This window comes from Rhinolophus hipposideros (assembly GCF_964194185.1).
Source record: "Rhinolophus hipposideros genome assembly, chromosome: 11".
In the NCBI taxonomy this organism is placed as follows: Eukaryota; Metazoa; Chordata; class Mammalia; order Chiroptera; family Rhinolophidae; genus Rhinolophus; species Rhinolophus hipposideros.
This window is the reverse complement of record NC_138057.1, coordinates 5688796-5716492: the sequence shown is the minus strand read 5'-3', so window position 1 is coordinate 5716492 and position 27697 is coordinate 5688796. Positions and strand designations below refer to the sequence as shown.

The window sequence follows — 27697 nt, the reverse complement described above, 5'->3', positions numbered from 1 at the left end:
TGGAGATGCTGCCATTAGCCGATGTGGCCATCCTTGGTCCCCCTTGCCCCATGCTGCTGGACCCCTGGGCCCTCATCCTGCAGGGCTTGCTCAGTTGTGCTCTGCTGTCTACTTCTTGGTGGCAGCCAGTGAAGGCTGAGTCCTGGAAGTTCTGTCATTTTGGCCAGGCCACTTGACCCTTGGCCTTGCTTTTCCCATCTGTGAGGTGGAGGGCGGCCTCCCTGGTCCTGGTATTTGGGATACCACCGATGTCTCTATCACAGACAGGGGGAGGGGTTGTCTCCACAGCGTGTGGGAAGCCCAAGGCGATGGGGAGAATCTATGGAGGCCAGGACGTGGTGGCTGGCCAGTGGCCATGGCAGGCCAGCCTGCTGTACCGAAACGTGCACATCTGCGGAGCTGTCCTCGTCAACTCCCATTGGCTGGTTTCTACCGCCCACTGCTTTCTCAAGTGAGTCCTCCTTCCTGGGGCTCCAGCAGAGGGGCTGGTCGGGGAGGAGAATGCAGGGGGAGAGGAGGAAAGGGGTGATGGTTGTCTCATGTTGGTGCCTTTGGGCTTTGTTCAGGAGCAGTCTTCAAACACATGTCATTCCTGACTTTGACAGGCATCCCTTGAACCGGGAATGTCCTCTCCACTCACCTGCCCAGATCCTCCTCAGTCCCTGTGCCTGTCCCCCAGGAAATTGGCAGTGTCCATCCTGGCTGCCATGCAGTGTGGATGGGCTCTTTGTGGTTGCCTCAGACTGTGGCTTCTCCTCAGTGTGCCTACATTCCTGGGTGTCAGAGTCTAGGTAGGGACCTGGGGCTGCAGGGACAGCCAGCAGCTTGGCAATTCTTTTCATCACTTCTGCAAAACTGCATGCCTGGGAGGATCTGTGATGCAAGGCTGTGTGGATGGGAGGTGGGGCTCTCTGACCTTACAGAGCAACGTGCCGCTCAGGAGTCTAAGTCCTTTGGCCCTTCGATATCCAGCTTCTAAACAGATAAGGAGGGGGCCTGAGGGAACAGGGGCATCACAGCTTAGGTCAGGGAATTGGAGCTCCTGCACCGGCTGGCTTTCAGAGCCCAGAGTCCTGTTGGCACATACTCTGTGCCACACTCCACGTGACTCCCTCTGTGGCATAGGAGGCGGCAAGACCCCAAATCACTGTGCCTCTATCCTGTCAGCAGAGAACGTGGAGTGAGAAGGGGAGACCCTGAAGGACAGGGAGGGAGGTCAGGAGAGGAGCTGTGTTCCCGTTGGCATGGAGCAGGAGGGGTTTGCCAGAGCAGAAGGATTTGGGCATGGGGCGAGTGGGGAAGGGCTCTCCAGGTGGGTGAGCCAAGTGATCAAAGTCAGGAAGATGGGACGTTTCATCATTTGTGTTCAGGGAACAAGGCGAGGTTTTGTTTCCTGCACTCATTTCTCACTTAACCAATCTTTTGTGAGTGGTTATAACCAAGTAAACCAGCAGCCCTTGGTCAGGAAGGTGTTTAAAGAAAAGAGGGGCAGGAAAGTGTTGAGGCCAGGAGTTGGGTTGTGGGGAATGTTGGGGGGTGGGTCAGGGTAGAGCTAGGGTTGAGCCAGAGCTCCTGTTGTGTACAACCAAAAGGCCCTGATGTGATGGCCCCACCAAGGACCCGTCCAGCACTAGGAATCTGTTCCTTCAATTCTAGGGTGTGATGGGGAAGCCATGTTTCCTGAGGTTGTGAGTAGAATATCAATCAGCCTCGAGAAAGAATGGCTCCTGACAGTTAGAAGGGGGAGACCAAGGCTGCCTGCATCATGTGGGGTGGAGGGGTCCACAGCAGTGTGAGCAGTTAGACAAGGATGTAAAACAGAGAGCTGTCCACACAGAGATGGTGGTGACAGTGGGCCCTTCCTCCTCCAGCAAATCCCATGTTCCGGAGGACTACCAGGTCCTGTTGGGAAGCACCCGGCTGTACCAACACACCCAGCACACCTGGAAGATGTCTGTGAACCGGATTATCACTCACCCAGACTTTGAGAAGTTCCACCCCTTCGGGAATGACATAGCCATGTTGCAACTGCATGTGCCTGTGAACTTCACTTCCTACATCAGCCCAGCCTGCCTCCCAACCCCTGCCATGCAGCTGCCCAGTCACTTGTCCTGCTGGATTACCGGCTGGGGGATGCTCAGCGAAGAGAGTGAGAGGCTGTGGGAGGGGAGGCATGAGAGCAGGGAGAGGGAGGAGGGGGAGCAGGGGGAGGATGAGGAGGAGAGGGGAGGGATGAGGGCAGGAACAGCTCAGCCTGAGAGATCCCCAGGTAAAGAAGCCACTGGTCCTTGGTCCTCTGTGCCTCATTTCCAGTGGACTGGAGCAGTCTAGTTCTAGTTCTGAAAAGGATGTGATTCCAAAGCGGCAGAGTTTCCTAAGTCCAAGGCTCTGCAAGTCGGAGAAAGTTTGATTTTTGGGAAAAAGAATCTGTGTTCTTCGAGTATTCATGATTCTTGATTCCAAGGTTTTAATCTGCCATGGATCTGAGACTTTATAATTTAACTCAAAGGTCATGTTTTGAGCCTGGCCCATTCCAAGCCACTGCCAAATGCCCTGATTTCCCATTGTCATAGAAGGTGCTCAGGAAAAGTGAAAAGAAACATTTATGGCTTCTGACCTCTGAGCCTGCCTGATCAAATTAGAATGATTACAACTTAAGGTCTTTTTGTACTTTATTGGCTCATTAGGTGCTCTGAATAACACAGGAAAAAGGAGGAGTGAGGTCAAGGGGCACTATGGATGTCCAGCAGGCAGGCAGGCAGTCAAAGGGCACTGGCCCTGAGATCCACAGCCTGGCCTTTGCAGAAGTCAGATGGAGGACAAGGCTGGAAGAGACGACTAGGGTGGCAGCCCTATGGGGACCCAGGGGCTAAACCTGTCACTCCACCTGTGGAACTGACTGTTAGGCATGTGAGCCAGGCCAGACAGCCAACAGGTCCATACCATTGGCTATGGACTAGTTATGCTTTCGGGAAATGCTTCTGGTATAAGAAGACAAAAGAATATATGTTTGTAATTATTTGTACAGGGTTTCTCAACAGAGGTGCTGCAGACCTTTTGGACAGACCATATCTTCATTGGGTGGGTGATGCCACCATCCCTGGCACACACGTGCGCACACATACACACACACAGGGAGAGAGAGACAGAGAGAGAGAGAGAGAGAGAGAGAGAGAGAGAGAGAGAGAGAGAGAGAGAGAGAGAGAGAGAGAGAGAGGCTGGTTCTTCCTCGAGGGCAAGGAAAATATCCCATTTGTTTTAATATCCCAGTCTGTTCCACTGGGCCTGGCACCTAGTAGGTACTCCATACCGGTCCAGTAGACTATCATAACCTCCAGTTGGCCTCCCAGCTCCCACCGTGTGTGCTCTGCTTTAGTCTCCACACAGCTGTGTATAGGTGCTTTAAAACATGATTCATGCCACTTTCCCACTCACTACGCTCACTGCTTTCTCATTTGTGCTTAGAAAAAAATCCAAACTCCATACCTTGGCTATCAGCCTCTGTGTGATGTTGGCTCCCATCCTCTCTGCCTGTATCCCTCATGCATGCCATCCCAGCCACGAGGCCTCCTTCCTGCCTTGAATATGCCAAAGCCATCCTCGCCTCAAAGCCTTGACCTTGACCATTTTCTCTTCCTTGCTCACTCGCTCTTCCCACTAACCTTTGCATGACTTATTCTTCATTACTTTTAAAACCCAGCTCTAAGGAGTTTTACTTCATCATGTGAGCTAAAACACGCAACCCCTACTATCACATCTTCCTGTTTTATTTCCTTCCCGCTACTTATTAGTTGTAAAATAATTCTATTTACTTCACTTACCCTGTCTCCCCCAACAAAAATGCTCCCCTGTATCACTAGTATCTAAAAGATACGTAGCATGAGGATAGATGAATAGGTGAGTGACTGCTTGAGAGGATGAATGGGGTGGGTAGTTGGGAGGATGGGTGGGTGGATGGAGTGTGGGCAGATAAATGGAGTGAGTAGATATATTGATAGATGGAGAGGAGGGTGGGCAGGAGAATGATGGAGGAATGGATGAAAAGATGGGCAATGGACAAATGGATGGAAGGGTGAGTGGATGAATGGGGGTGTGAGGAAAGATGGGTAGATAGATGGAAGAATTGGTAGATGGAAGGATGAAAAGGTTAATGACAGACAAGTGGAGAATGGATGGGATGGTTCATGAAAGGGTAGGTGGTCAGTGAATGGTTGCTAAGCCCCAGGAATTGGCAGTGTTGCCGTTTTCCTTTGTGTAGTAGGAGAGGTACGGTCTATTGCTATATGACATTTGAGAAATAGGATAGGAGCTTTTTGCAGATAGGTAGAAGACTGAAGCCATGTTGATGGATCAGTTGACCAGAGAAAACCCCATGTGTAGGGTACACTGGTGAGCAGTAAGGCAGAGTGGGGGTTCAGAGTAGTATTGTCTGCTTAACTAGGCTAAGCGCACTTCACTGATCTCGTCCTTATCCTCGCAGCGCATCTACTCCCGCCCTTCCAACTCCAGGAGGGTAAGGTGAGCCTCATTGAGAACAAGTTCTGTAATATGTTATATGGACAAAGACTCGGCAAAGGCAGGAACTATTCTGTGCATGAAGAGATGCTGTGTGCCGGGGACTTCTTAACAGGAAAAGCCATCTGCCAAGTGAGTGAAGCCATTTCTGTTCTTCCCTTGCCTGATCTCAGGGCCTCAGTTTCCCAGGGGGAGACTGTATTGTCTCTACTCCCTTTGTGGAGACCCCTGGGACTTCCTGTTTCCTCCCTCTGCATGTCTTTCCTGGGCTCCATCCCTCAGCAGTGTCCCCCAGGACAGACCCTTCCTAAGCCTTCCTAAGCCACAAGACGGCATCTGCTGGCAGGACCCTCAAACAACATCTATTTCTGAGGCATATTTTAAACTTTTTATTGAAGTATAACATACATTCAAAAGAGTATATAATTCCTAAGTATATAGTTTAATGAAGTTTTACATACTGTCATAGGTGACCAGTTCCCCAGATGTCCCACTCATTCATGCCCCCTTCCTGTCACTAACACCCCAGGGCACCACTGTCTTCACTTTTAACACCTTAGATTCGATTCCAAATTTTCCATAAGTGGAATTTATTCCCAGTTGGCCATCTTTCATGTCTTAACATTATATTTGTAAGACTCATCCACACGGTCACACATAGTTTTATAGTTGGTTTATTCTCACTGTTTTATAGGACTCTGTCATGTGAATTGAATTCTATAATCAGTTGTACTCTTGATGGGTATTTTAGTAGTTTCAAAGCTTTTTACTTTATTTCATTTCCAAATGTTTCATATATTTCATATTATGTTTCCCAGAAGCCCATGTGTAGAATTGTTGAGTTAAAAGGTATGTGGATGTACAGCTTTGGCAGATGTCACCAAACATCCCCAAAGTGGTTCTTGCACCAGTTCCGATTCCTCCAGCAGTGGATGAGTTTATATTTTTGTCAAAACTTGGCATTTTCCATCTTTTCTTATTTTGGTGGGTATGTAGTATTATTTTATTGTGGTTTTAATGTGCATTTTCCTGATGACTAAGTAAGTATATTTTCATATGTTGATTGTCATCAGATATCTTCTTTTGTAAAATTTCCCTTCAAGTTTCCTAACCCCCTCGCATTTTTCTGTGGGGTTGTCTGTCTTTTTCTTTTAGGATCTCTTGGTATATTTGTACGTTCTGGGATATGAGTCCACTGTTGGGCATATGGATTGTGAATATCTCGTTTTGCTCTCTGTAATGTCCTATTTTATAGTTGGGCAAACAGGCCCAGAGAGGGAAAGTGACTAGCCTAAAGTAAGGCAGCTTACCCTAACCTGGTGTTCAGGCTCCAAGTCCAAAGCTGCCTCCGTAGCACCCTCTAGAGCCCAGCCTCCCAAACTGGCACTGGTGTTCTGAGCTTGCATAGATCATGCCATGAGGGGAGGAGATTGTTAGAGCTCTGGAGACAGAGACACTGCTCTGCTACATGTCCCTACCCTGTGACCTTTGCCTCTTCACCTTCTGAGCCTGTGTCCCCTTTCATAGTGTGGGGTTCTAACACCTCCTTCATGGGATGGATGAGAGGATGGTGTAGTGGGTTGAACAGTGTTTCCCAAATTCATGTCTATTTGGGACTTCAGATGTGACCTTGTTTGGAAATAGGGTCTTTGCAGTCATGATTAGTTAAGAATCTTGAGTTGAGACCATTCTGGATTTAAAGTGGGGCTCTGAATCCAATGACTGGTGTCCTTATAAGAAGGAAAGACACAGAGACACTTGGTTTCAGACTTCTGGCTTCTATAACTGTGAAAGAAAAAATGTCTATAGTTTTTTTTTTAATTAAAATGTATTGGGGTGACAATAGTCAACAACATTTCATAGGTTTCAAGTGTGCAGTTCTATAATACATCAGCCATAGATTGCACTGTGTTCACCACCCAGAGTCAGTTCTCCTTCCATCACCGTATATTTCAGCCCGTTTACCTTTTTCTACCGTTGCCCCTCTCCCCTTACCCCCTGGTAACCACTAAATGGTTGTCTGTTGTCTATGAGTTTTTGTTTCTTCATTTGTATGTCTTGCTGCCTTCAGTATTATATCCCACATATGAGTGAAGTCATATGGTTCTTGACTTTTTTTTTAATTACAGTTTATTGGGGCGACAATTGTTAGTAAAGTTACATAGATTTCAGGTGTACGATTCTGTATTACATCATCTATAAATCCCATTGTGTGTTCACCACTCAGAGTCAGTTCTCCTTCCATCACCATATATTTGATCCCCTTTAGCCTCATCTCCCTCCTCCCTTATCCTCTGGTAACCACTAAACTATTGTCTGTGTCTATGAGCTTTTGTTTCTCATTTGTTTGTCTTGTTCTTTTGTTGTTTTTGGTTCATACACCACATATCAGTGAAATCACATGGTTCTCTGCTTTTTTTGTCTGACTTATTTCACTTGGCCTTATAATCCCCAAATCCATCCATGTTGTCACAAATGGCGGTATTTCATCTTTTCTTAGGGCAGAGTAGTATTCTATTGTGTATATATACCACATGTTCTTTATCCAATCATCTATCGAAGGACAATTTTGTTGTTTCTATGTCTTGGCAACCATAAATAATGCTGCAATGAACACTGAAGTACATATATCTTTATGGATAAATGTTTTCAGATTTTTTTGGTAGATACCCAAGAGAGGGATTGCTGGGTCATGTGGTAATTCTATTATTAATTTTTTGAGGAACCTCCACACTACCTTCCATAGCGGCTGCACCAGTCTGCATTCCCACCAACAGTGTATGAGGGTTCCTTTTTCTCCACAGTCTCTTCAACACTTGTTATTTGTTTTGTTGATGATAGCCATTCTAACAGGTGTGAGGTGATATCTCACTGTGGTTTTGATTCGCATTTCCCTAACAGCTAGTGCAGTTGAACATTTTTTCATATATCTGTTGGCTGTTTGTATATCTGTTGGGAGAAGTTTCGGTTCATGTTCTCTGCCCGTTTTTTAATTGGATTGTCTTTTTGTTGTTGATTTGTATGAGTTCCTTATATATTTTTGATATTAGCCCATTATCAGAGGCGTTTGCAAATGTCTTTTCCCATTTGGTTGGTTGCCTTTTTGTTTTGTTGATGGTTTCTTTTGCTGTGCAGAAGCTTTTTAGTTTGATATAGTCCCATTAGTTTTTTTTAGCTTTTACTTTCCCTGCCTTTGAAGTCAAATTCATAAAATCCTCTTTGAACCCAAAGTCCATAAGTTTAGTACCTATGCTCTCTTCTGTGCAGTTTGTTGTTTCCGGTCTCATGTTTAGGTCTTTGATCCATTTTGAGTTACTTTTGGGTGTGGTGACAGATAGCAGTCTAATTTCATTCTTTTGCACATGGCTTTCCAATTCCCCAACACCATTTATTGAAGAAGCTTTCTTTTCTCCATTGTATGTTTTTGTCTCCTTTGTCAAAAACTATCTGTCTATATTTATGTAGGTTTATTTCTTGTTTTTCAATTCTATTCCATTGGTCTGTGTGTCTGTTTTTCTGCCAATACCATGCTGGTTTGATTATTCTTGCTCTGTAGTACAAGCTGAAGTCAGGGAGTGTGATTCCTCCAGCATTATTCTTTTATCTTAGGATTGTTTTGGCTATTTGGGCTTATTTGTGATTCCATACAAATCTGATGATTTTCTATTCTATTTCTTTAAAAAATGCCATTGGGATTTTGATGAGGATTGCATTAAATCTATATATAGAACAATGGCCATTTTAACTATGTTCATTCTTCCAATCCATGAGCATAGAATGTCTTTCCATTTCTCTGTATCTTCCTCAATTTCTTTTAACAAACAAAGAAACAAAAACTCATAGACATAGACAATAGTTTAGTGGTTACCAGAGGGAAAGGGGGAAGGGGGTGGTAGATGAGGGTAAGGGGGATCTAATATATGGTGATGGAAGGAGAAGTGACTCTGGGTGGTGAACACACAGTGTGATGTATAGATGATGTATTACAGAAATTCACACTTGAAACCTATGTAACTTTTCATTGTATAGGTCTTTCACATCCTTTGTTAAAGTTATTTCTAGGTATTTTATTCTTTTTGCTGCAGTTGCAAAAGGAATTATTTTTTATTTCTTTTTCTGAAATTTCATTGTTAGTATATAAGAATGCAATGGATCTTTGTACATTGATTTTGTAGCCAGCAACTTTACTGTATTCATTTATTACTTCTAATAACTTTTTGATGGAGTCTCTAGGGTTTTCTGTATCATCATGTCATCTGAAAAAAGTAACAATTTAACTTCTTCTTTCCCAATTTAGATGCCTTTTGTTTCTTTCTCTTGCCTCATCACTCTGGCTAGAACTTCCAATACTATGTTGAATAACAGTGGTGATAGGGGAAAACCCTGTCTTTTTCCTGAATGTAGATAAAAATGCTTCAGATTTTCACCATTAATTATGATATTAGCTTAGGGTATGTCATACATGACCTTTATTATGTTAAGGTATTTTTTTTTAATTTATTGGGGTGACGATTGTTAGTAAAATTACATAGATTTCAGGTGTACAATTCTGTATTACATTATCTATAACCCCATTGTGTGATCACCACCCAGAGTCAGTTCTCCTTCCATCACCATATATTTGATCCCCCTTACCCTCATCTCTAACCTCCCACCCCCCTTACCCTCTGGTAACCACTAAATTATTGTCTGTATTTTCCCTCTACACACATTTAAGTGTTTAATCATAAATGGATGTTGTATGTTGTCAAATGCTTTTTCTGCATCTATATTTTATTTTTTTAAATTAAGTTTATTGGGGTAACAGTGGTTAATAACATTATGTAATTTCATATAATTATATAATGCAAGATTATAATTGGACATCTGTGTACCCTGTTGCATGCTCTTCAGCTGAAGTGTAGTTTCCTTCTGTTATCATAAATTGACCTCCTATACTCACTCCTATGCTCACTTTTCCTGCCTCCCACTGTCTTTCCCGTGTGGTTACCACCATTCAGTTGTCTGTATCTATGATTTTGTTTTTGTTTGTTTTATTATTCCATTACTTTTTGTTTTGTATTCCACAAATGAGTGAAATCACATGGTTTTGTCAGTTTCCATTGACTTATTTCATTTAGTAAAATACCCTCCATATTAATCCATGTTGTCAAAAATGATAATATTTTATTCTTTTTATGGCTGAGTAGTAGTCCATTGTATATATGTACCACAACTTCTTTATTCAATAATCTGTCAATAAGCACTTAGGTTGTTTCCATGTCTTGGCTTTTGTAAATAATTTTTTCCGCATCTATTGATATGATCATATGATGTTTATCTTTTATTTTGTTTTATGTGGTGTATCACATTGATGGATTTACATATGTTGAACTGTCCTTGTGCCCTGAGATGAACCTCACTTGATGGTGATGTATAACATTCTTAATGCATCATTATATTTGATTTGCTAGAATTTTTTTTTCCAGTTATATTCTTTTTTATTTTTAGTTTTACTTTTATTTATTTTTTTCAGTTATATTCTTGTATCTCTATATCCAATTCCAGCAGCAAGGGCTCTTCTGAGCTCTAGCTTTTAATATCTAACAGCCGATTGGACATCTGGATTTGCTAGAATTTTGTTTAGGACTTTTGCATCTGTATTCATCAGAGATATTGGTTGGTAGTTTTGTTTCGTTGTGCTATCCTTACCAGGTTTTGGTATCAGCGTAATGTTGGCCTCATAAAATGAGTTAAGAAGTATTGCCTCTTCTTTATTTTTTGGAAGAGTTTGAGTAGGACAGGTGTTAGATCCTCTTTGAATATTTGTTAGAATTCACTAGTGAAGCCATCTGGTTCTGGACTTTTGCTTTTGGGAAGGTTTTTGATTGTTTCAATTTCCTAACTGTTGATTGATTATTTAGTTTTTCCAGTTCTTCATGATTCAGTCTAGGAAGACTATATGTTTCTAAGAACTTGTCAATTTCTTCTAAGTTATTTGGTAGCATATAGTCCTTCATAGTATCTTGCATGATACTTTGTATTTCTGTTGTATCTGTGGTAACTTCACCTCTTTTTTTTTTAATTTTATTTTTATTTTTATTTTTATAATTCTATTTTTATCCCTCACACTGTGAAACCCCCTCCCCCCATCCACCACCACCCCGACGTCACACCGAGCCATCACATTATACACATAAAATTATAGTTGGCATTCATTAATGTCCAGCCTCTGGTGTACAATGCCATGACCAGGCATCCACAGCATCCCTGAGGTGGTCTTCCAAACAGGACACATGTCCATCGGACACCCAACAAAATCCCCAAACACTATCAAATAGCAACTTCACCTCTTTCATTTCTGATTTTATTTGTGTTTTTTCTTTTTATCTTAGTGAGTCTAGCCAAGGGTTTTCAATTTTATTCATCTTTCCAAAGAACGAGCTCTTTGTTGCATTATTTTTTCCTATTGTCTTTTTGTTCCCTATTTAATTTAGTTCTGCTCTGATTTTCATTATTTCCTTCTTTCTTATGACTTTGGGTTTCATTTATTCTTCTTTTGCTAGTTTTTTAAGGTGTAAGTTTAGGTTTTTTTAATGTGTGATTTTTATTTTTTGTTGAGATAGGCTTGTAATGATATAAATTTCCCTCTTATTACTGCTTTAGTTGCATCCCAATAATTTTGATAGGATATATTGTCATTCTCATTTGTTTCTATATATCTTTTGATCTCTCTTCTTATGGCTTCTTTTACCCAGTCATTCTTCAAAAGCATGTTGTTTAATCTCCACATATTTGTGCTTTTTTCTGTTTTCTTTTTTCAGTGGATATCCAATTTCAAAGCCTTGTGAACAGGGAATATGCTTGGTATAATTTCAATCTTCTTAAATTTGCTGAGGCTAGTTTTTTGACCCAACATATAGTCTATCCTTAAGAATGTTCTATATACACTAGAAAAAAAATGTATATTCTGATGTTCTAGGATGAAGAGCTCTGTAAATGTCAGTTACGTGCATTTGACCTAATATGTCATTTATAGCTGATATTTCCTTGTTTGTTTTCTGTTTGGGTGATCTATCCATAACTGTCAATGATGTATTTAGGTCCCCTACTATAATTGTGTTTTGGTCAATTTCTCCCTTTAGTTCTTCTGTCAGTAGTTGCTTTGTATACTTTGGTGCTCCCTGATTGGGGGCATATATGTTGATAAGTGTTATGTCTTCTTGTTGTATTTTCCCATTTATCATTATGAAGTCTCTTCATACCTTTTTTTTTGTCTCTTGTTACCTTTTTTATCCTGAAGTCTGTTTCATCTGATATAAGTATTGCTACATCTAATTTTCTCTGGCTACCATTTGCATGGAGTATCAATTTCCATCCTTTCACTTCGAGTCTGTATTTGTCCTTGTAGCTGAGATGCATCTCTTGGAGCATATGGTTCGGTTTTCTTTTTTGATCTCATCTGCTGATCTGTGCCTTTTTATTGCTGAGTTCAGTCCATTTACATTTAGGATGACCATTGAAATATGAGGATTTCCTTTCTTTCTATCTTTTGTTTTCTGGTGGCTTGGTGTTTCCATTGTTTCTTTGCCTTTTTGTTGCTGTCTGTTATTTCAGTGTGGTAGTATTCTATGATTTTCCCTTCAGTTTCTTCTTTTTTTTATGTTGTATATTTTAGTTCTGGATTTTTTTGAGCAGTTACCATTAAGTTTATGTAAAATAATGTTCATATATATAGTAGTCCTTTTTCTTCAGCATGCTTCTTATCTCCATTTCCCTTTGCAGGTTCAGACCTTTACTCTCTCCCCTTTTATGTTTTTGTTGTCACAAGTTATCCTTACTTATGCTGTGAGTTGATTTCCGAGTTGCAGTAGCAAGTTGCCCTTTACTTCTTTTTCTTTCTCTTTTTAAATGTTCTTTTTCTCTTTTATTCCTTTTATGTTATGTTTAAGTGTATAGTGCCCTATTTTTCCGTAAGGGTTGCCATTTTCTGCTTTTGTCTGTTCATAATATTGCTCATGGTTTTGTATTCTTTGATTTTTGTTTGTTTGTTTCAGGTCGAATAGTCTCCCTCAGTATTTTTTGTAATGCAGGTCGTGTGTTAGAAAATTCCCTCAGCTTCTGTATGTCTGGAAAGGTCTTTATTCTTCCTTTATATCTAAAGGATATCTTTGATGGATATAATATTCTTGGCTCATGATTTTTCTCTTTCAATAGTTTGAATATTTGGTTCCAATCCCTGTTGGCTTGTAGAGTTTCTGCTTAAAAATCTGATGATAATCTAATGGTCTTTCCTTTTAAGGTTACCATCTTCTTTTCCCTGGCTGCCTTAAGAATTCTTTCTTTGTCATTAATTTTTTTTTTCATCCCAGATTGCTGTTTTTGTTGTTGTTGTTGTTGTTTGTTTTTAAAGATTTTATTGGGGAAGGAGAACAGGACTTTATTGAGGTACAGCGTGTACTTCCAGGACTTTTTTTCCAAGTCAAGTTGTCCTTTCAATCTTAGTTGTGGAAGGTGCTGTTCAGCTCCAAGTTGTTGTCCTTTCAGTCTTAGTTGTGGAGGGTGCAGCTCAGCTCCAGGTCCAGTTGCCATTGCTAGTTGCAGGGGGTACAGCCCACCATCCCTTGCGGGAGTCGAGGAGTTGAACCGGCAACCTTGTGGTTGAGAGCCCACTGGCCCATGTGGGAATCGAACCGGCAGTCTTCGGAGTTAGCGGCATGGAGCTCCAACCGCCTGAGCCGCAAGGCTGGCCCTGTCATTAATTTTTGACAGCTTCAATACAATATACCTTGGAGAAGGCCTGTTGGGATAAGTAATTAGGTGTTCTATTTGCTTCTTGGATTCGAGGATCCAGTTCTTTCCACAAGTTTGGGAAGTTCTCATTGACTTTTTGTTAGAACATACTGTTTGTTTCCTTCTCCATTTCTTCTCTTTCTGGTATACCCTTTATAATTATGTTGCTCTTTCTGATGGAGTCAGAAAGTTCTTGTAGAATTCTTTCATTTCTTTTAACTCTTAAGTCTCTCTCTTCTTCCATCTGTGCCATTTCCAGATTTTTATCTTTGATATCACTAATTCTTTCCTCTGTCCCTTCAGCTCTACTACCTAAAATGGCTATTTCATTCTTCTTATTGAGCTTTTCATCTCCCAAATTTCTATTTGGTGATCATTTAAATTTTAATCTCTTTAGTAAAATGTTCATTTTGTTCTTTGATTGTGTTTCTGAGTTCATTAAACTGCCTTTCTGTGTTTTCTTGCATCTCGTTGAGTTTTTTCAGCACTGCAATCTTGAATTCTCTGTCATTTAAGTCACATATTTCCATATCTTTTAGTACATTTTCTGGAGAGTTTTCATTTTCTTTCTGAGCTTCCTTGTTATCTTGGTTATTCGTGGCAATTAATGACTTATTATTTCTCTTCCTGGGTATCTACAGGAGTGGGTTCTGCATCAGGTTGTTATAAAAAGGTCTTTCTTTTGCTTTACAGTAGGTGTTGCTGGAATGTTTTTTTCTCTTCCACTGTTGCCTTTTACTTTCTCTCACTCCGTAGTGTTACATTTTTTCTTGTACTGTCCCAACTTCTCACATGATGGGCATTCCCTGGAAAGTGGGCTTCTCCTTTGTGAGCAGGCCACCTGGATGTCAGGGTACTGCCTCCATGGGAGGATGTGGAGGGTGATAGAGTTCTGAGCTTCTGAAATCCCAGTGCCCCTGCAGCCCGATGCAGAGCCTGTGTGTCTCAATGGCTCTGGTTGCCCCCGCAGGGAACCACCCAGACAGATGGGGGCAGGGTGGGCAGTGAGAGGTGGCTGGTGTGTTTGTGACTCTAAGCAATGGTGACTACCAGCCCCCCGGGTTTTCTTGCCCCTACAGTTCCTTCCCTTTCACTGGAATTAGTTGCACTGTGAGTCTGTGGCTGTGTGAACTTCTTTCCTGTTCTCAGGGCTGTTGATATTCTGTTCTTTAATCTGCTACCATTTCTTCTGGAGCCTGCTTCTAACATTGGAAGAGTCGGGGTGGATTGAGCTCTGGGAGGGTAACAGGGAGGCAGCCAGGCTCTGTGTCTTTGTTTTCTGTGTTTTGCCTGGCAGAGGGCTTAAGCTACCATTCTCATCTTTGCTCCGTGGTCTCTGATGTGAGTGCTGGGTTCAGCTGTATTATATGCTGATCCTTTAGGCAGGTCTCTGGGCCAAAGAGAGTGTGCCTGCAGCCTGGATTCTTTTCTCTTCCATGACCAAAGTGAACTCTGGGCTGCATCCTGTGGCCTGCAGCCTATGTCTCTACACTACTCCTTTCCCTTCTCCCCTGCTCACCCGATTTGCCCACCTTCAGGTGATTCGATGTACGGATCTCTCAGGCATTACTGTGTTATGTGCAGGAAATCCTTTGTTGAGTTATAGCCATTTAATTTGTTGTGACTTCCAGCGGAGATTTCAAGAAACACTCCTTATGCCCCCATTTCTGTAATGCCCCTATAGTTGTCTTTTTTTTTTAAGCCACCCAGTTTGTGGTAACATGTTATAGCAACCCCAGGAAATGCAGACAGGAGGAATGAGATGCACCTGGTCCATGGGAAGACCTCATGGACAGCTGTTTCATTACTGCCCAGTGAGTTGCTGAGCCAGATGGAGGATGCTTGGCCACCTGCTCTCCTGGTAGAAGATAGACCCAGGTTTTTGGCTCCCAGTCTATAGCCAATGGCATGGACCTGCTGGCTAGCTGGCCTAGCCCATGCTTCTCACAGAGTTAGTTCCAGAGGTGGTGCAAAGGCTTTAGCCTGAGTCCCCATATGGCTGTCATCCTAGACCTGTCTTCCAGCCTTGTCCTCCACCTGCTCCCTTCTGCAAAGGTCATTCCAGTGGATCTCAGGGCTAGGACCCTTTTCCTGCCTGCCTGCTGGATATCAATACTGGCCCTCGACCCCATTCCTGTAGTTTCTCCACAGGCTGAGGACACCAATGAGCTGGACATCTGCGAGTCCCTCCCTCTTCCCTTAGCCTTTCAGACACTACAGCCTGTCCTTGAGATTCCATTTGGATTCATCTTCTGCTCTGGTCTTCACTCTCCACCCTAGGGCTCTCTTTTCTCCTCTGAAGTGCTTCTCCCCCCTACACAGGGCACCCAGAAACAGCTCTGAGGAAAGACAGGGCCGCAGCGTGACTCTGTAGAGAAGACTGTAGGGCAGGACGGACCTGGTTCTAGTCTTCAATCTGTCATTTACTGGGCACTGTGATCTTAACTATGTTTTCTCATCCATGAGAAGGGGTTGCTAACAGCCTCCACTTTATAAGGCTCCTGTAGAAAATTTAGCATGGTGCCTGGTATTTGGTAAGTACTTAACAAGTTCTGGCTTTCATTTCCTAGCCTGGTCTGCCGTCCTCTATCTGAGTTGTATGTGTTCTTCTGGGTCTGTCTTAGACCTGTTTTCTCACCCAAAGTGGAATTCACTGCCCTGGCCATACCAGACACATGCACACACATGGTTTGCTTAGTCTGTACAGTAGTGCAAACCACTACTTACTTTGCATGGGGTACATTAGAGTTGATGTTTCCTCTGCCTTCTGAGAGCTTGGAGGCTGTTGGGAGCCTTTCTCACCTCTCCCAGACTGGCCCAGAAGCCAGCATAATTTTGGCAAACATATGGCTCATTTGTGTGAATCTCTGAGGCCTAGAGTAGACAGGAACCACTGCCTTGGACAAATACCAGGCCTTCCCCTGGCCTCAAACAGCTGGGGGTGGATGCACTATGGGGAGAGCAAAGGGTACTCCAAATGGGGTCCTTTGAGGACAAGAACTGAGGCAGTGATGGTGCAGTCCTACTGTCCAAGAAGACCTCATGTATGAATTTCCTATGACTGCTGTGACAAATCACCTCAAACTGGGTGGCTAAAACAACAGAAATTTATTATTTTACATTTCTGGAGGTACAAAGTATAAAATCAAGGTGTGTGCGGGGCTGGTTCCTTTTGGAGGCTCTAGAGGAGAATGTATCCTGATTTTTCTGGCTCCTAGAGGCTGCCCGCAGACCTTGGCTGGTGGCTTTTCCTCCATCCTCAAACTTATTACTCCAGCCTCTGCTTCTGTCATCACGTCTCCTTCTCTGACTGACTGGCTGCCTCCCTCTTTGCTTCTGGGGACTTGTGATGACATTGGGCCCAACCAGCTAAGTAAGGATAGTCTTTCTATTTCACAATCCTCAGTTCAACCATATCTTCAAAGTCCCCTTTATCATGTAAGGTAACATAGTCACAGGTTCCAATCATAAGGATATGCATCTTGGGGGGTCATTTTTTTTTTGGCCAGCTCTGTCCTTCAAGCTGGCCTTCCCCCAGCCTCCTTGTTAGCTGGAGAGCTTGCTTCTAATTTCACTGAGGACACTGAAGCATTAAGACGAGGGCCTGCTCATCTTCCCAGCCCTGTATTCTCCATCCTTCATCCTCCGTCTCTCCTGAGCCTCACATCCAGCTGAGCCTTCCTGGAGCACTGGGTGCTCAGAAGCTCTCCTGCTCCCTGTCCTCTGTCTCTTCCTCTCATGACTTCTGGGTAAACATGTAGCTGCAATCTCCCTCCTGCTTCTGCCCAGTTTCTCTGCCTCTTTTCCCAAAAGACTCCTCCTGACAGCACTAAGTCTCTTTAACCCACTCCACCCAAGTATGTCCCCTTCATGCCACCAAAACTATGTGACCAACATCCCCAGCAGCCTCATTCTTGCCAGAGCAAGGTAGTTCTGAGTCCTTCTCTCACTCGGCACATCAGTAGGTCTCACTCTCATTTCCTGGGCACTGAGACTTGCCAGCTGCTCCACTCTGCTCCTGGTCCCCTCCTGCCTCTAAATCCTGGAGACCCCAGGACTCTGTGCTCAGTTTGCTCCCTTCTCTTTCTGCACCTTCACCCTGGTTGGTGAGGAAGACTCAGATTCAACATGTCCCATTAGTTCCTCCTTCAAGATATTATCTCAAATCTGACTGTTTCTCCCCATCAATAATCTCTCATCTCTCACCTGTGGCTGCTCCTAACTGGTCTCACCTCTTTAACTTATAGTCAGCATGGTCCATTCTCCACAGCACACGAGAGTGACCCCTCCACCAAGACAGGTCAGGTTACCCCTTGCATACAGTTCTACACTGGGGGCAAACCCAAGATCCCACCATAAGGCCCATGTGATCCACGTCATGTCTGCCCACTTCGCTCCCCACATGGCCTCACTGTTCTTTCTCTTTCTCCCATCCACCCGACAAGTTCCCTCTTTCCTCTTTGTACTTACTCTCCCTCTGCTCTTGCATCAGAAAGATAGGTTACTGTTTGGAGTCTCAGCTAATGGGTGCCATCACCCATTGAGATATTCTCTCTGTTCTTGTCCCCGTCCCTTCCATGGCTCATTTCCGTGTCACATCTGACCACGGCGCACTTATTGGCTTGTTTACAAAATCACCATGAGGGAGAGGCCTTGTTTTTTCACCTCTGTGCTCCCAAGAGCAGAAGCTACCTTGGATGCTCCACGTGCAGTTTGGAAAGGTGGATGGAACAGTGACCAAGCATGGCTGTGGCTCCTGCTCCCTCACCCCCCAAAGACGAGAGCCTCCTTTTGGCCAATAAATTAAGGGGACTTCAAACTGGGTGGTTCTGCCCTGATAGCATCTCAGGACTCTAATAATCCCTAACAGATTTCTGGGGTCTCCTCCTCCACCCCCCAGGCAACGCAGGCTGCCTCCACCAGACCTTGACCTGGGCATTTTCTGAAGAAGCTGAGAGGAAACCAAAGGCCTGCATGAGTGAAAAAGGAAGAAGACCCAGGTTGGGAAATGCTGCTGCAGCCTAGGGTAGGGCAGGAGCTGGGGTCTGTGGAGGCTTCAGCTGGCTGGGCTCAGCTCACAGGCCCGCCTTCTTGGAACCTGTCCATGAAGCTATTCCCTCTTGGCTTTGGGTAGTGCCTTGTCCTGGGCTACCAGGCCCTTCCTAGGTGCAAGGGCAAAGGGTGGGGTACATGTGTTGATAGATTTAGATCCATGATCTTCCTGAGGGTCAATCAGAAGCTCTTTGAAGTGTGACTCCAATGCCCACCAGGATGACTGATGGTGTCCACAGTGGGACGCTGGTGTCTGGACCTTCACAGAGGGCCACCCAAGTGTGACCTGGACAGTGGAGGCTCACAAGCCCCACATGGCCAGACTCTGTCATTCCCTAACTCTCCTCTCTTTCCTAGGGTGATTCCGGGGGCCCTCTCATCTGTGACCTCCTCAGTTCCTGGGTTCTGGTGGGGCTGGCCAGCTGGGGTTTGGACTGCCGGCACCCCATCCACCCCAGTGTCTTCACCAGCGTCATCTACTTCACTGACTGGATTGACAAGATCCAAAGGCTCACACCTCTTCCTGATCCCGCTGCTGCCCTTCCTCATACCCAGTTTCCATACCATGCTCTGCAGGCTGTGGGTTCTCCAGGGCCTGGCCCAGCCATGAATCTTCCACAGACCTGGATCCCACTGCTGCTTGTGCTCAGGGCCTGGTAGTTGGCCCTGTAGTGACCCACCGAGTCCCTATGCCCCTGCTGTCTTCCTCAGGTCCCAGTCTCCACGCTGGAACCTTCCATGCTCCACTCCCCCAGTCCCACCAGCTCTCAGTGTTTCCTTCTCCTTGACTTTCCTGCTGATCTCTTTCCAACCCCCAAACAAAGCCTGCAATAATGAAACAATAAAGATCCACCGTGTTCTTATATTGAGGCTCCACTGCCCCTTCTGCTCCTTAGTACACACCCCTTCCCTTAGCATCAGTCATCTGGCTTCTTGGGCAAGGAAACAGGGCCTGGCAGGGAGACTGTCCCAGGAGGAAGGCAGACGTAGGGACACTGAGGGAGCCAGGCCACCAGCTGGAGAGAGAGAAGGGTGTCTTCACTCATAAACTCTGCCCATACTGTGGGGAGCATATAGGCCTTCAGAAGAAGTGTATCAGTCAGCTCAGGCTGCTGTAACAAAAATTACAGCTTTGAGTGGCTTAAGCAACAGGAATTTATCATCTCACAATTCTGGAGGCTGGAAGTCTGAGATCAAGATGTGGGCAGAGTTAATTTCTCTTGAGGTGTCTCTCCTCGACTAGCAGATGGCCATCTTCTCCCTGTGCCTTCATGTAATCTTCCCTCTGTGTGTGTCTGTGTCCTAATCTCTTCTTATATGGACAGCAGTCAGATTGGGTTAACCCACCTTAGTGACTTCATTTTAACTTAATCCTCTTTAAAATCTGTATCTCCAAATATGGTCACATCCTGAGGTGTTGGGGGCTGGGACTTTAACAGATGAATTTTAGGGGACACAATTCAGCCCATAATAGGAAGTAAGACCTTTGCCATGTGTTTAAAGTACGGGGGAACAAAGGTCTTCCCTACAGTAGACAAACATCATACCTGGGGTTTGGAGGAGGACCTACTCCCAATAGAGGTGGAGAAAACTTCCCAGAGTGCAGGGCAATGGAGCCAGACTAGGGTCCATGATCCAAGCCATGAAGGGGGTCTAGCCTGTGGCATAGGTGGCTTTCAGATGTGGGGGGTCTGGGAAAGTGAGTCAGAAGCAGACATAGGAGGGCAAATGCCAGACTGAGAGCCAAGGTTCAGCCCAGGAGTCCTCAGACCTCTGCTTCTAGAGTTGACTCTCAGCACCCTCCTCACCTGTCCCCAGGGCTCCACTCTCCCAGTCTGTAGGGTCCCAAACCCTGCCCACCTCCATGACCCCCAAACACACATAAAACTTCTCCCTCTGTTCAAAGCCCCAAGCTAGCTTGCCCCAAAGTGTCCATACACTTCTAGCAGTTAGACCCTTGTGTCACATTTTCTGCTTAGCTAACACAGGACTTAGTGGCCAGACAATAAGCTTTGACTCAGTGTCCTAAGTCATCATTCTTCCCAATCTGCCTGGCACAGGATCCTTGTGCAGCCAGCAGGCCTCAGAATGCACCCACCCCACCCTTCAGAACTCATGAGAAAGTGGGAAAACTTCCATTTAGTGTATGTCCAATGTGGACCAGATACCAGTCAAAGGGGTCAATGCAAATTCTTTCCAATCCTGCCATTTCCCAATATCATGGACCTTCACCAGCGGATGGACACAAATGGACTTACATGCCCATTAACACTGGGATCTCACTGGCTTGAGTTGGGAACTTGCACAGGAATTCCCTTCCCAAGGTAATCTTGGGAGGCCACAAGAAGGTGTCTTCCCTGTGTCCACACTGTATGGGCATTGCTGGTGGCCCTGGTCCTGACTGTCCCTTTGGCTGGGGCTTCAGCAAGGTGGTACCACTATGCATAGCTGTGCACCCACCACCAGCGTCAGCTCAGCTATCGCTGGAATGTGAAGAAGAACATTCTCTTCCTTGGTAGTAAACTAGTTATAGGGTCTCTGGCAGGGTTGCTCAGGCCCCTGGATGTCAGTGAGTTACCGAAACACCATGTAGCTCACACGTTCCCGAAAAGGTCAGGGAGCTCAGGTAGTACAGTTGGAGTATAGACACTCCACTGGTTCTAAACTCCTACTCACCCCCCAAATGTGGCAGCCTCAGGCTGGCTGTGTTCCAAGGAGCCTGGCATTCATATACCTTATTCCTGGAGACAGGTGATTTCCAGCTGCTTCTGATGTTTTCAGACCTCTAACCAAGGGATCCCAAAACATACCTACTCCACAAACAGATCGACCAAATTTCAGCTCCAGCCCAGTTTCCCCATTACCTGAAACCAACTTAGTGCTCAGTATTCTTATTCTGGTTTAGGTTCTTTTTAAAGATAAATTGAAGTCTAGTAAGGTTAGGTACCTTTTCAGAGATGACATAGGTGGTAAGTAGTGGAACAGGAATTCAAACCTAGACCTCTATTGAGACAGTTTAAACATGTTTGTTCCTGTAGGCTGCACGGAAATGCCTGTCACCCTGTCTGACCTTTCTTTAGACCCCTGGGAAAGGCTTACTCTGACTTGTCCAAAGAGTAGCCCCAGATAACTTCTCCCAAATAGAGAGACTAGCGTAGGAGTGGACAGCCAATCCAGAGTGGATGGAAAGGGCTGAGCAGAGAAAGTAAGGAGCCAGTGAGCCTGGGAGCAGGGACTGGAGGGGCATTAGAATTCTGGGGAGAGGGACTTGAAAGTTCTGCCATTAGGGACCTTGCCAAATGGTTCACTGACATGGGCTGCTGGCTCTCATTGCTAAAGTCAACTCCAGACAAGCGATGGAAGTGAGGAAAAAACCCTCAATTGGAGGCTTTCAGTTTCCAATCTACAGTGTAAGGAGCTTAGAAGTCATCACTCTTATCCTCAAGACAAGAAAATAATTGCAACAATTGAAAATAAACAACTCTTTTTAGACCCATCAGAGAATGGGTATAAATTAAAGGTAAAATACTGCCTTTAAAATTAGAGAGACAGGCAGATACAGAGCGTGACAGGTTCCAGAGCCAGTACTGGTATAGGAGAACTTGTATTGTAATTGATGAAGTCTTGGAGGCTTAGTGTGGATGAATTTGAGAGTTAAAAACTCCAGAGTGTCCAGTTACAGGGGACCCCACACATTCAGGTGCTTTTCCCTCAGGAGCCTTATTAAGTTGTCAGAGTGTAGATCAGAGAAAATCCCCTCCTGCTTCCTATAGGGAGAGGGAGAATACAACCATTTTGAAATATGCCCACAACATTCTGTTCTACTTAACAAAAGCCAGCCCTCACAAGAAATTATTTTACCAGAGCCTAATCTTTTTTTTTTTAATTAAAGTTTATCGGGGGGCAATTGTTAGTAAAATTACATAGATTTCAGGTGCACAATTGTATATTACATCATCAATAATTCCCATTGTGTGTTCACCACCCAGAGTCAGTTTTCCTTCTATCACCATATATTTGATCCCGTTTACCTTCATCTCCCACCCACCATCCCCCTTACCTTCTGGTAACCACTAAACTATTGCCTGTGTCTATGAGTTTTTGTTTCTCATTTGTTTGTCTTGTTCTTTTGTTGTTTTTGGTTTATATACCATATATCAGTGAAATCATATGGTTCTCTGCTTTTTCTGTCTGACTTATTTCGCTTAGCATTATACTCTCAAGATCCATCCATGTTGTCACAAATGTTCCTATATCATCTTTTCTTACCGACGAATAGTATTCCATCATGTATACATACCACAACTTCTTTATCCATTCATCTATCGAAGGACCTTTTGGTTGTTTCTATGTCTTGGCCACTGTAAACAAAATTGCAGTGAACATTGGAGCACATGTGTCTTTATGGATAAATGTTTTCAGATTTTGGGTAGATACCCAGGAGAGGGATTGCTGGGTCATATGGTAATTCTATTCGTAATTTTTTGAGGAACCTCCACACTGCCTTCCATAGCGGCTGCACCAGTCTGCATTCCCACCAACAGTGTATGAGGATTCCTTTTTCTCCACAGCCTCTCCAACACTTGTTACTATTTGTCTTGATGATAGCCATTCTGACTGGGGTGAGGTGATATCTCATTGTGGTTTTTATTTGCATTTCTCTGATGATTAGTGATGTTGGGCATTTTTTCATATGTCTGTTTGCCATCTATATGTCTTCTTTGGAGAAATGTCTCTTCAGGTCCTCTGCCCATTTTTCAATTGGGTTGTTTGTTTTTTTGTTGTTCAGTTGCATGAGTTCCTTGTATATTTTGGTTATTAGCCCCTTATTGGAGGCACTGTTTGCAAAAATCTTCTCCCATTCAGTTGGTTGCCACTTAATTTTGTCGATGGTTTCTTTTGTTGTGCAGAAGATATTAAGTATGATATAGTTCCATTCATTTATTTTGGCTTTTACTTCCCTTTCCTTTGGAGTCAATTTCATAAAATGCTCTTTGAACCCAAGGTCCATAAGTTTACTACCTATGTTTTCTTCTATGCAGTTTATTGTTTCAGGTCTTATACTTAAGTCTTTGATCCTTTTTGAATTGATTTTGGTACATGGTGACAGATAGCAGTCCAGTTTCATTCTTTTGCACATGGCTATCCAATTCTCCCAGCGTCATTTATTGAAGAGGCTGTCTTTCCTCCATTGCATGTTTTTTGCTTCTTTGTCAAAAATTATCTGTCCATATGTATGTGGTTTTATTTCAGAGTTCTCAATTCTATCCATTGCTCTATGTGTCTGTTTTTCTGCCAGTACCATGCTGTTTTGATTATTGTTGCCCTGTAGTATAAGCTAAAGTCAGGGAGTGTGATACCTCCAGCATTGCTCTTTTTTCTTAAGATTGCTTTGGGTATTCGGGGTCTTTTTTGGTTCCAAACAAATGTGATTTTGTTGTTGAGTTGTATGAGTTCCTTATATACTTTGGATATTAGCCCCTTACAGGAGACATTGTTTGCAAATATCTTCTACCATTCGGTTGGTTTCCTCTTTATTTTGTCTATAGTTTCTTTTGCTCTGCAGAAGCTTTTTAGTTTCATGGACAATAGACATGTGAAAAGATGTTCAACATCACTAATCGTCAGCGAAATGCAAATAGAAACCACAATGAGATATTGCCTCACACCAGTTAGAATAGTTATCATCAACAGGACAAATAATAGCAAGTGTTGGGGAAGCTATGGAGAAAAAGGAACCCTCCTCATACACTGTTGATGGGAATACAGATTGGTACAGTCGCTATGGAAGATAGTATGGAGGTTCTTCAAACAATTAAGAATAGAATTACCATATGACCCAGCAATCTCTCTCCTGGGTATTTACCCCAAAATATGAAAACATTTATCCATAAAGATATATGTGCTCTGATGTTCATTGCAGCTTTATTTACCTTGGCCAAGATATGGAAATAACCAAAGTGTCCTTCATCAGATGATTGGAGAAAGAAGATATGGTATATATACACAATGGAATACTATTCTGCCATAAGAAAAGATGAAATAGTGCCATTTGCGACAACATGCATGGATCATGAGATTATTATGCTAAGCAAAATAAGTCACAAAGACAAAGCCAAGAACAATATGATTTCACTAATATGTGTGATATAAAACTGAAAGCAACAAAGGAACAAGACAAACAAAGAAACAAAAACTCAAAGACATAAACAATAGTTTAGCAGTTACTAGAAGGGAGGTGGCTGGTAGAAGAGGGTAAACGGGGTCAAATATATGGTGATGGAAGGAGAACTGAATCTTGGTGGTGAACACACAACACAATGTGATATAGAGATAATGTATTACTGAATTGTACACGTGAAACCTATGTAACTTTACCAATAAACTTTAATTAAAAAAAAGAAAATTATCAAAATTGATTAAATACATTAAAATACACATTCAAGAAGCTCAACAAACTCCAAGAAGAATAAATTCAAAGAGATCCATACTAGATACATCATAAAAGCCAGAGATAAAAGAATCTTGAAGCAGTAACAGAGAAGTAACTCATCATGTAAAAGGGAGTCTCAGTAAGATTAACAGTTGATTTCTCATAAGAAACCATGGAGGCCAGAAGGCAGTGGAAGGACATAGTTAAAGTGCTGAGAGAGAAAAAACAGTCAACTAAGTATTGTATAGCTAACAAACTTTCCTTCAAAAATGAAGGAACATTAATATATTTTGAGTTAAACAAAAACTGAAGGAATTCATTCGTAACAGGCCTGCCTTACAAGGAATACTAAAAAGGTGGTATCAGCAAAAATGTCAAAGCAGATAGTTCCCAAGCCCCATACCTCTACAGAAACACTGAAAAATTGAGCAAAAATTGTAAGAATCAACATTGTAAATTGTAAGAATTGCTGAAAACAGAGGTTTACAAGCCACTAAAAAAATGCCGAATAAAAACAGTAAATTTTAAAATGATAGGAAAGCATTGTAGTATTTTTACTTGTACTTGACAGACTCCCCTTGTCAGCTTAGCAGCAGTCTTGAAGAAGGCAGCCTGCATTCCCATCGTGGAACCCTGGTCCCTGGTTCTAGAGGGAGCAGAGAAGACCTTATTTGCAATGAAACATTTGTCTGCTTTGACCTCTCACAGACTACATGAGGGACTGATAGAGGTGCTTGTCTGTTTCACCTCATTTGGAATTCTCTCAGACCCGAAAATAGGCTACATAGAGGGCAGTCCTCAAAAATGTTGTAAGGAAAATGAACAAACTGCTGCAACCTGGTGCAAGATTACAGTTGAGGCAAATAATAAACATGCCAAAACCTGGGAAGAAAAGCTAAGGAGTTTCTTTAGGAAATTGAGGCATTCAAAAGTGCCTGTGTATAACCTGGGCATGACACATGACACAGAAAAGACATGAGATGATCCTCAGCTTTCATCTCCAGGCTCTGTACAAACAGGAAGTGAAGGTGAAGGCAGAATGCATATAGCCTGGCTAAGCTATAAAGGAATACCCACACGCAGAATCAATCGGTAAAATCTGGGAGAGGTGACTTGTTATTTGTTTGTTTTCTGCTTTTTAAATTCTTAGCTATTAGTAGCTTTCTGGATTCCTAGGAGCTTCTCAAAGCCCCTGTGAACATCTCATCCCCAGCTTTTCCTTTTAGACTATTTGACGTCTATTATAACTATTAGTTATAAATTTAGATAACTTCCTGTAATTTTTCTTAACAAACACCCTCAAGGAAAAGACTTTTCCCACTGGGTGAACTCTGACTAAGATCAAATAAAGTTAGCCCTGCAAGCAGGGTCTTCCAGGGAACGATCAGCCAGAATAAATAATGATAAAAATTCTCTGGGAATGGAGGTTTTAAAAAGCTCCAACCTCGTTCTGCCGCTTCCAGTAGCTATCAGGTCGCTGTTTCTTCGCTATGATTGGGGACTTTTTAGTTCATGAGGCTACCATGGGGCTGGAGAGGTGGGATGGGAATGCATTGTTAAAACACAATGAATTCTTTGGAGAAATGTCTCTTCAGGTCCTCTGCCCATTTTTCAATTGGGTTGTTTGTTTTTTTGTTGTTGAGTTTCATGAGTTCCTTGTATATTTTGGATATTAGACCCTTATCGGAGGAACTGTTTGCAAAAATCTCCCATTCAGTTGGTTGCCTCTTTATTTTGTTGATGTTTCTTTTGCTGTGCAGAAACTTTTAAGTTTCATATAGTCCCATTGGCCAAGACATGGAAACAACCAAAATGTCCTTCGATAGATGAATGGATAAAGAAGTTGTGGTATATATACTCAATGGAATACTATTCGGCGTTAAGGAAAGATGATATAGGAGCATTTGTGACAACATGGATGGATCTTGAGAGTATAATACTAAGCGAAATAAGTCAGACAGAAAAAGCAGAGAACCCTATGATTTCACTGATATGTGGTATATAAACCAAAAACAACAAAAGAACAAGACAAACAAATGAGAAACAAAAACTCATAGACACAGACAATAGTTTAGTGGTTACCAGAGGTTGAGGGGGTTGGGGGGAGGGAGATGAGGGTAAAGGGGGTCAAATTTATGGTGATGGAAGGAGAACTGACTCCAGGTGGTGAACACACAATGGGATTTATAGATGATGTAATACAGAATTGTACACCTGAAATTATGTAATTTCATTAACAATTGTCACCCCAATAAATAAATTTTAAAAAAGCACAATGAATTCTATTCTTACTGAGTTTCTGTTGTTTTCCTTGAATATAAACGCTTCCCAGCTTTCAGCAAACCTGTAACTAATTTCCAGGGTTCTGGGAAAAAATGATTCTGACAGTGTTTGTCAATTGTCTCAGTATTTTATAGAAGTGAGAATTGTCTGAGGTTTGACTCTGTCATTTCCATTGAGTGACTCCTTCTCTTGTATCCTTTTGCTATGTTCCCATCATTAATCATTTCCTTACTTTTTGGCACTACAAGACATTCCAGCTCATCTGGAATCAGCCATTCTCCAAGGAGACCTAGTCCCTATTATTGGAATTACACACACACACACACACACACACACACACACACACACACACACACCATAAATAAGCTAAAGATGCCCTGTATATTAGCCCCTGAAGTATTTCTTCACAGCAAGCTGAGATTGTTAGTTGAATGTCCATCAGCACCAAACTCAAATTTTTACACATCCAATTGTTTTAAATGCAGCCAAAGTAAGTATACTTTTAGCCATTTAGAGACTGCCTGCTTTGCATACTCCACAAAACTGTACCCAACATCTGCTAGCCATACACAAGAAGAATTCTAGGGTATAAAAGATTCTAACCTGCTGCTGCTCCTTGGAAGGCGCTGGCCCAGAGACTCT

General features: G+C 43.1%; 1 protein-coding gene across 1 annotated transcript; it reads left to right on the top strand.

Annotated features, from left to right (window-relative positions):
- Positions 1 to 308: 308 nt before the first annotated feature.
- On the top strand, positions 309 to 18999 carry LOC308504718 (putative serine protease 47; the record flags this gene model as incomplete). Its single annotated transcript, XM_081065906.1, has 4 exons — positions 309 to 451; positions 1872 to 2149; positions 4481 to 4647; positions 18697 to 18999. The coding sequence occupies 4 exons, from the start codon at positions 309 to 311 to the stop codon at positions 18997 to 18999; spliced, it is 891 nt and encodes a 296-aa protein (XP_080922032.1).
- Positions 19000 to 27697: the final 8698 nt, after the last annotated feature.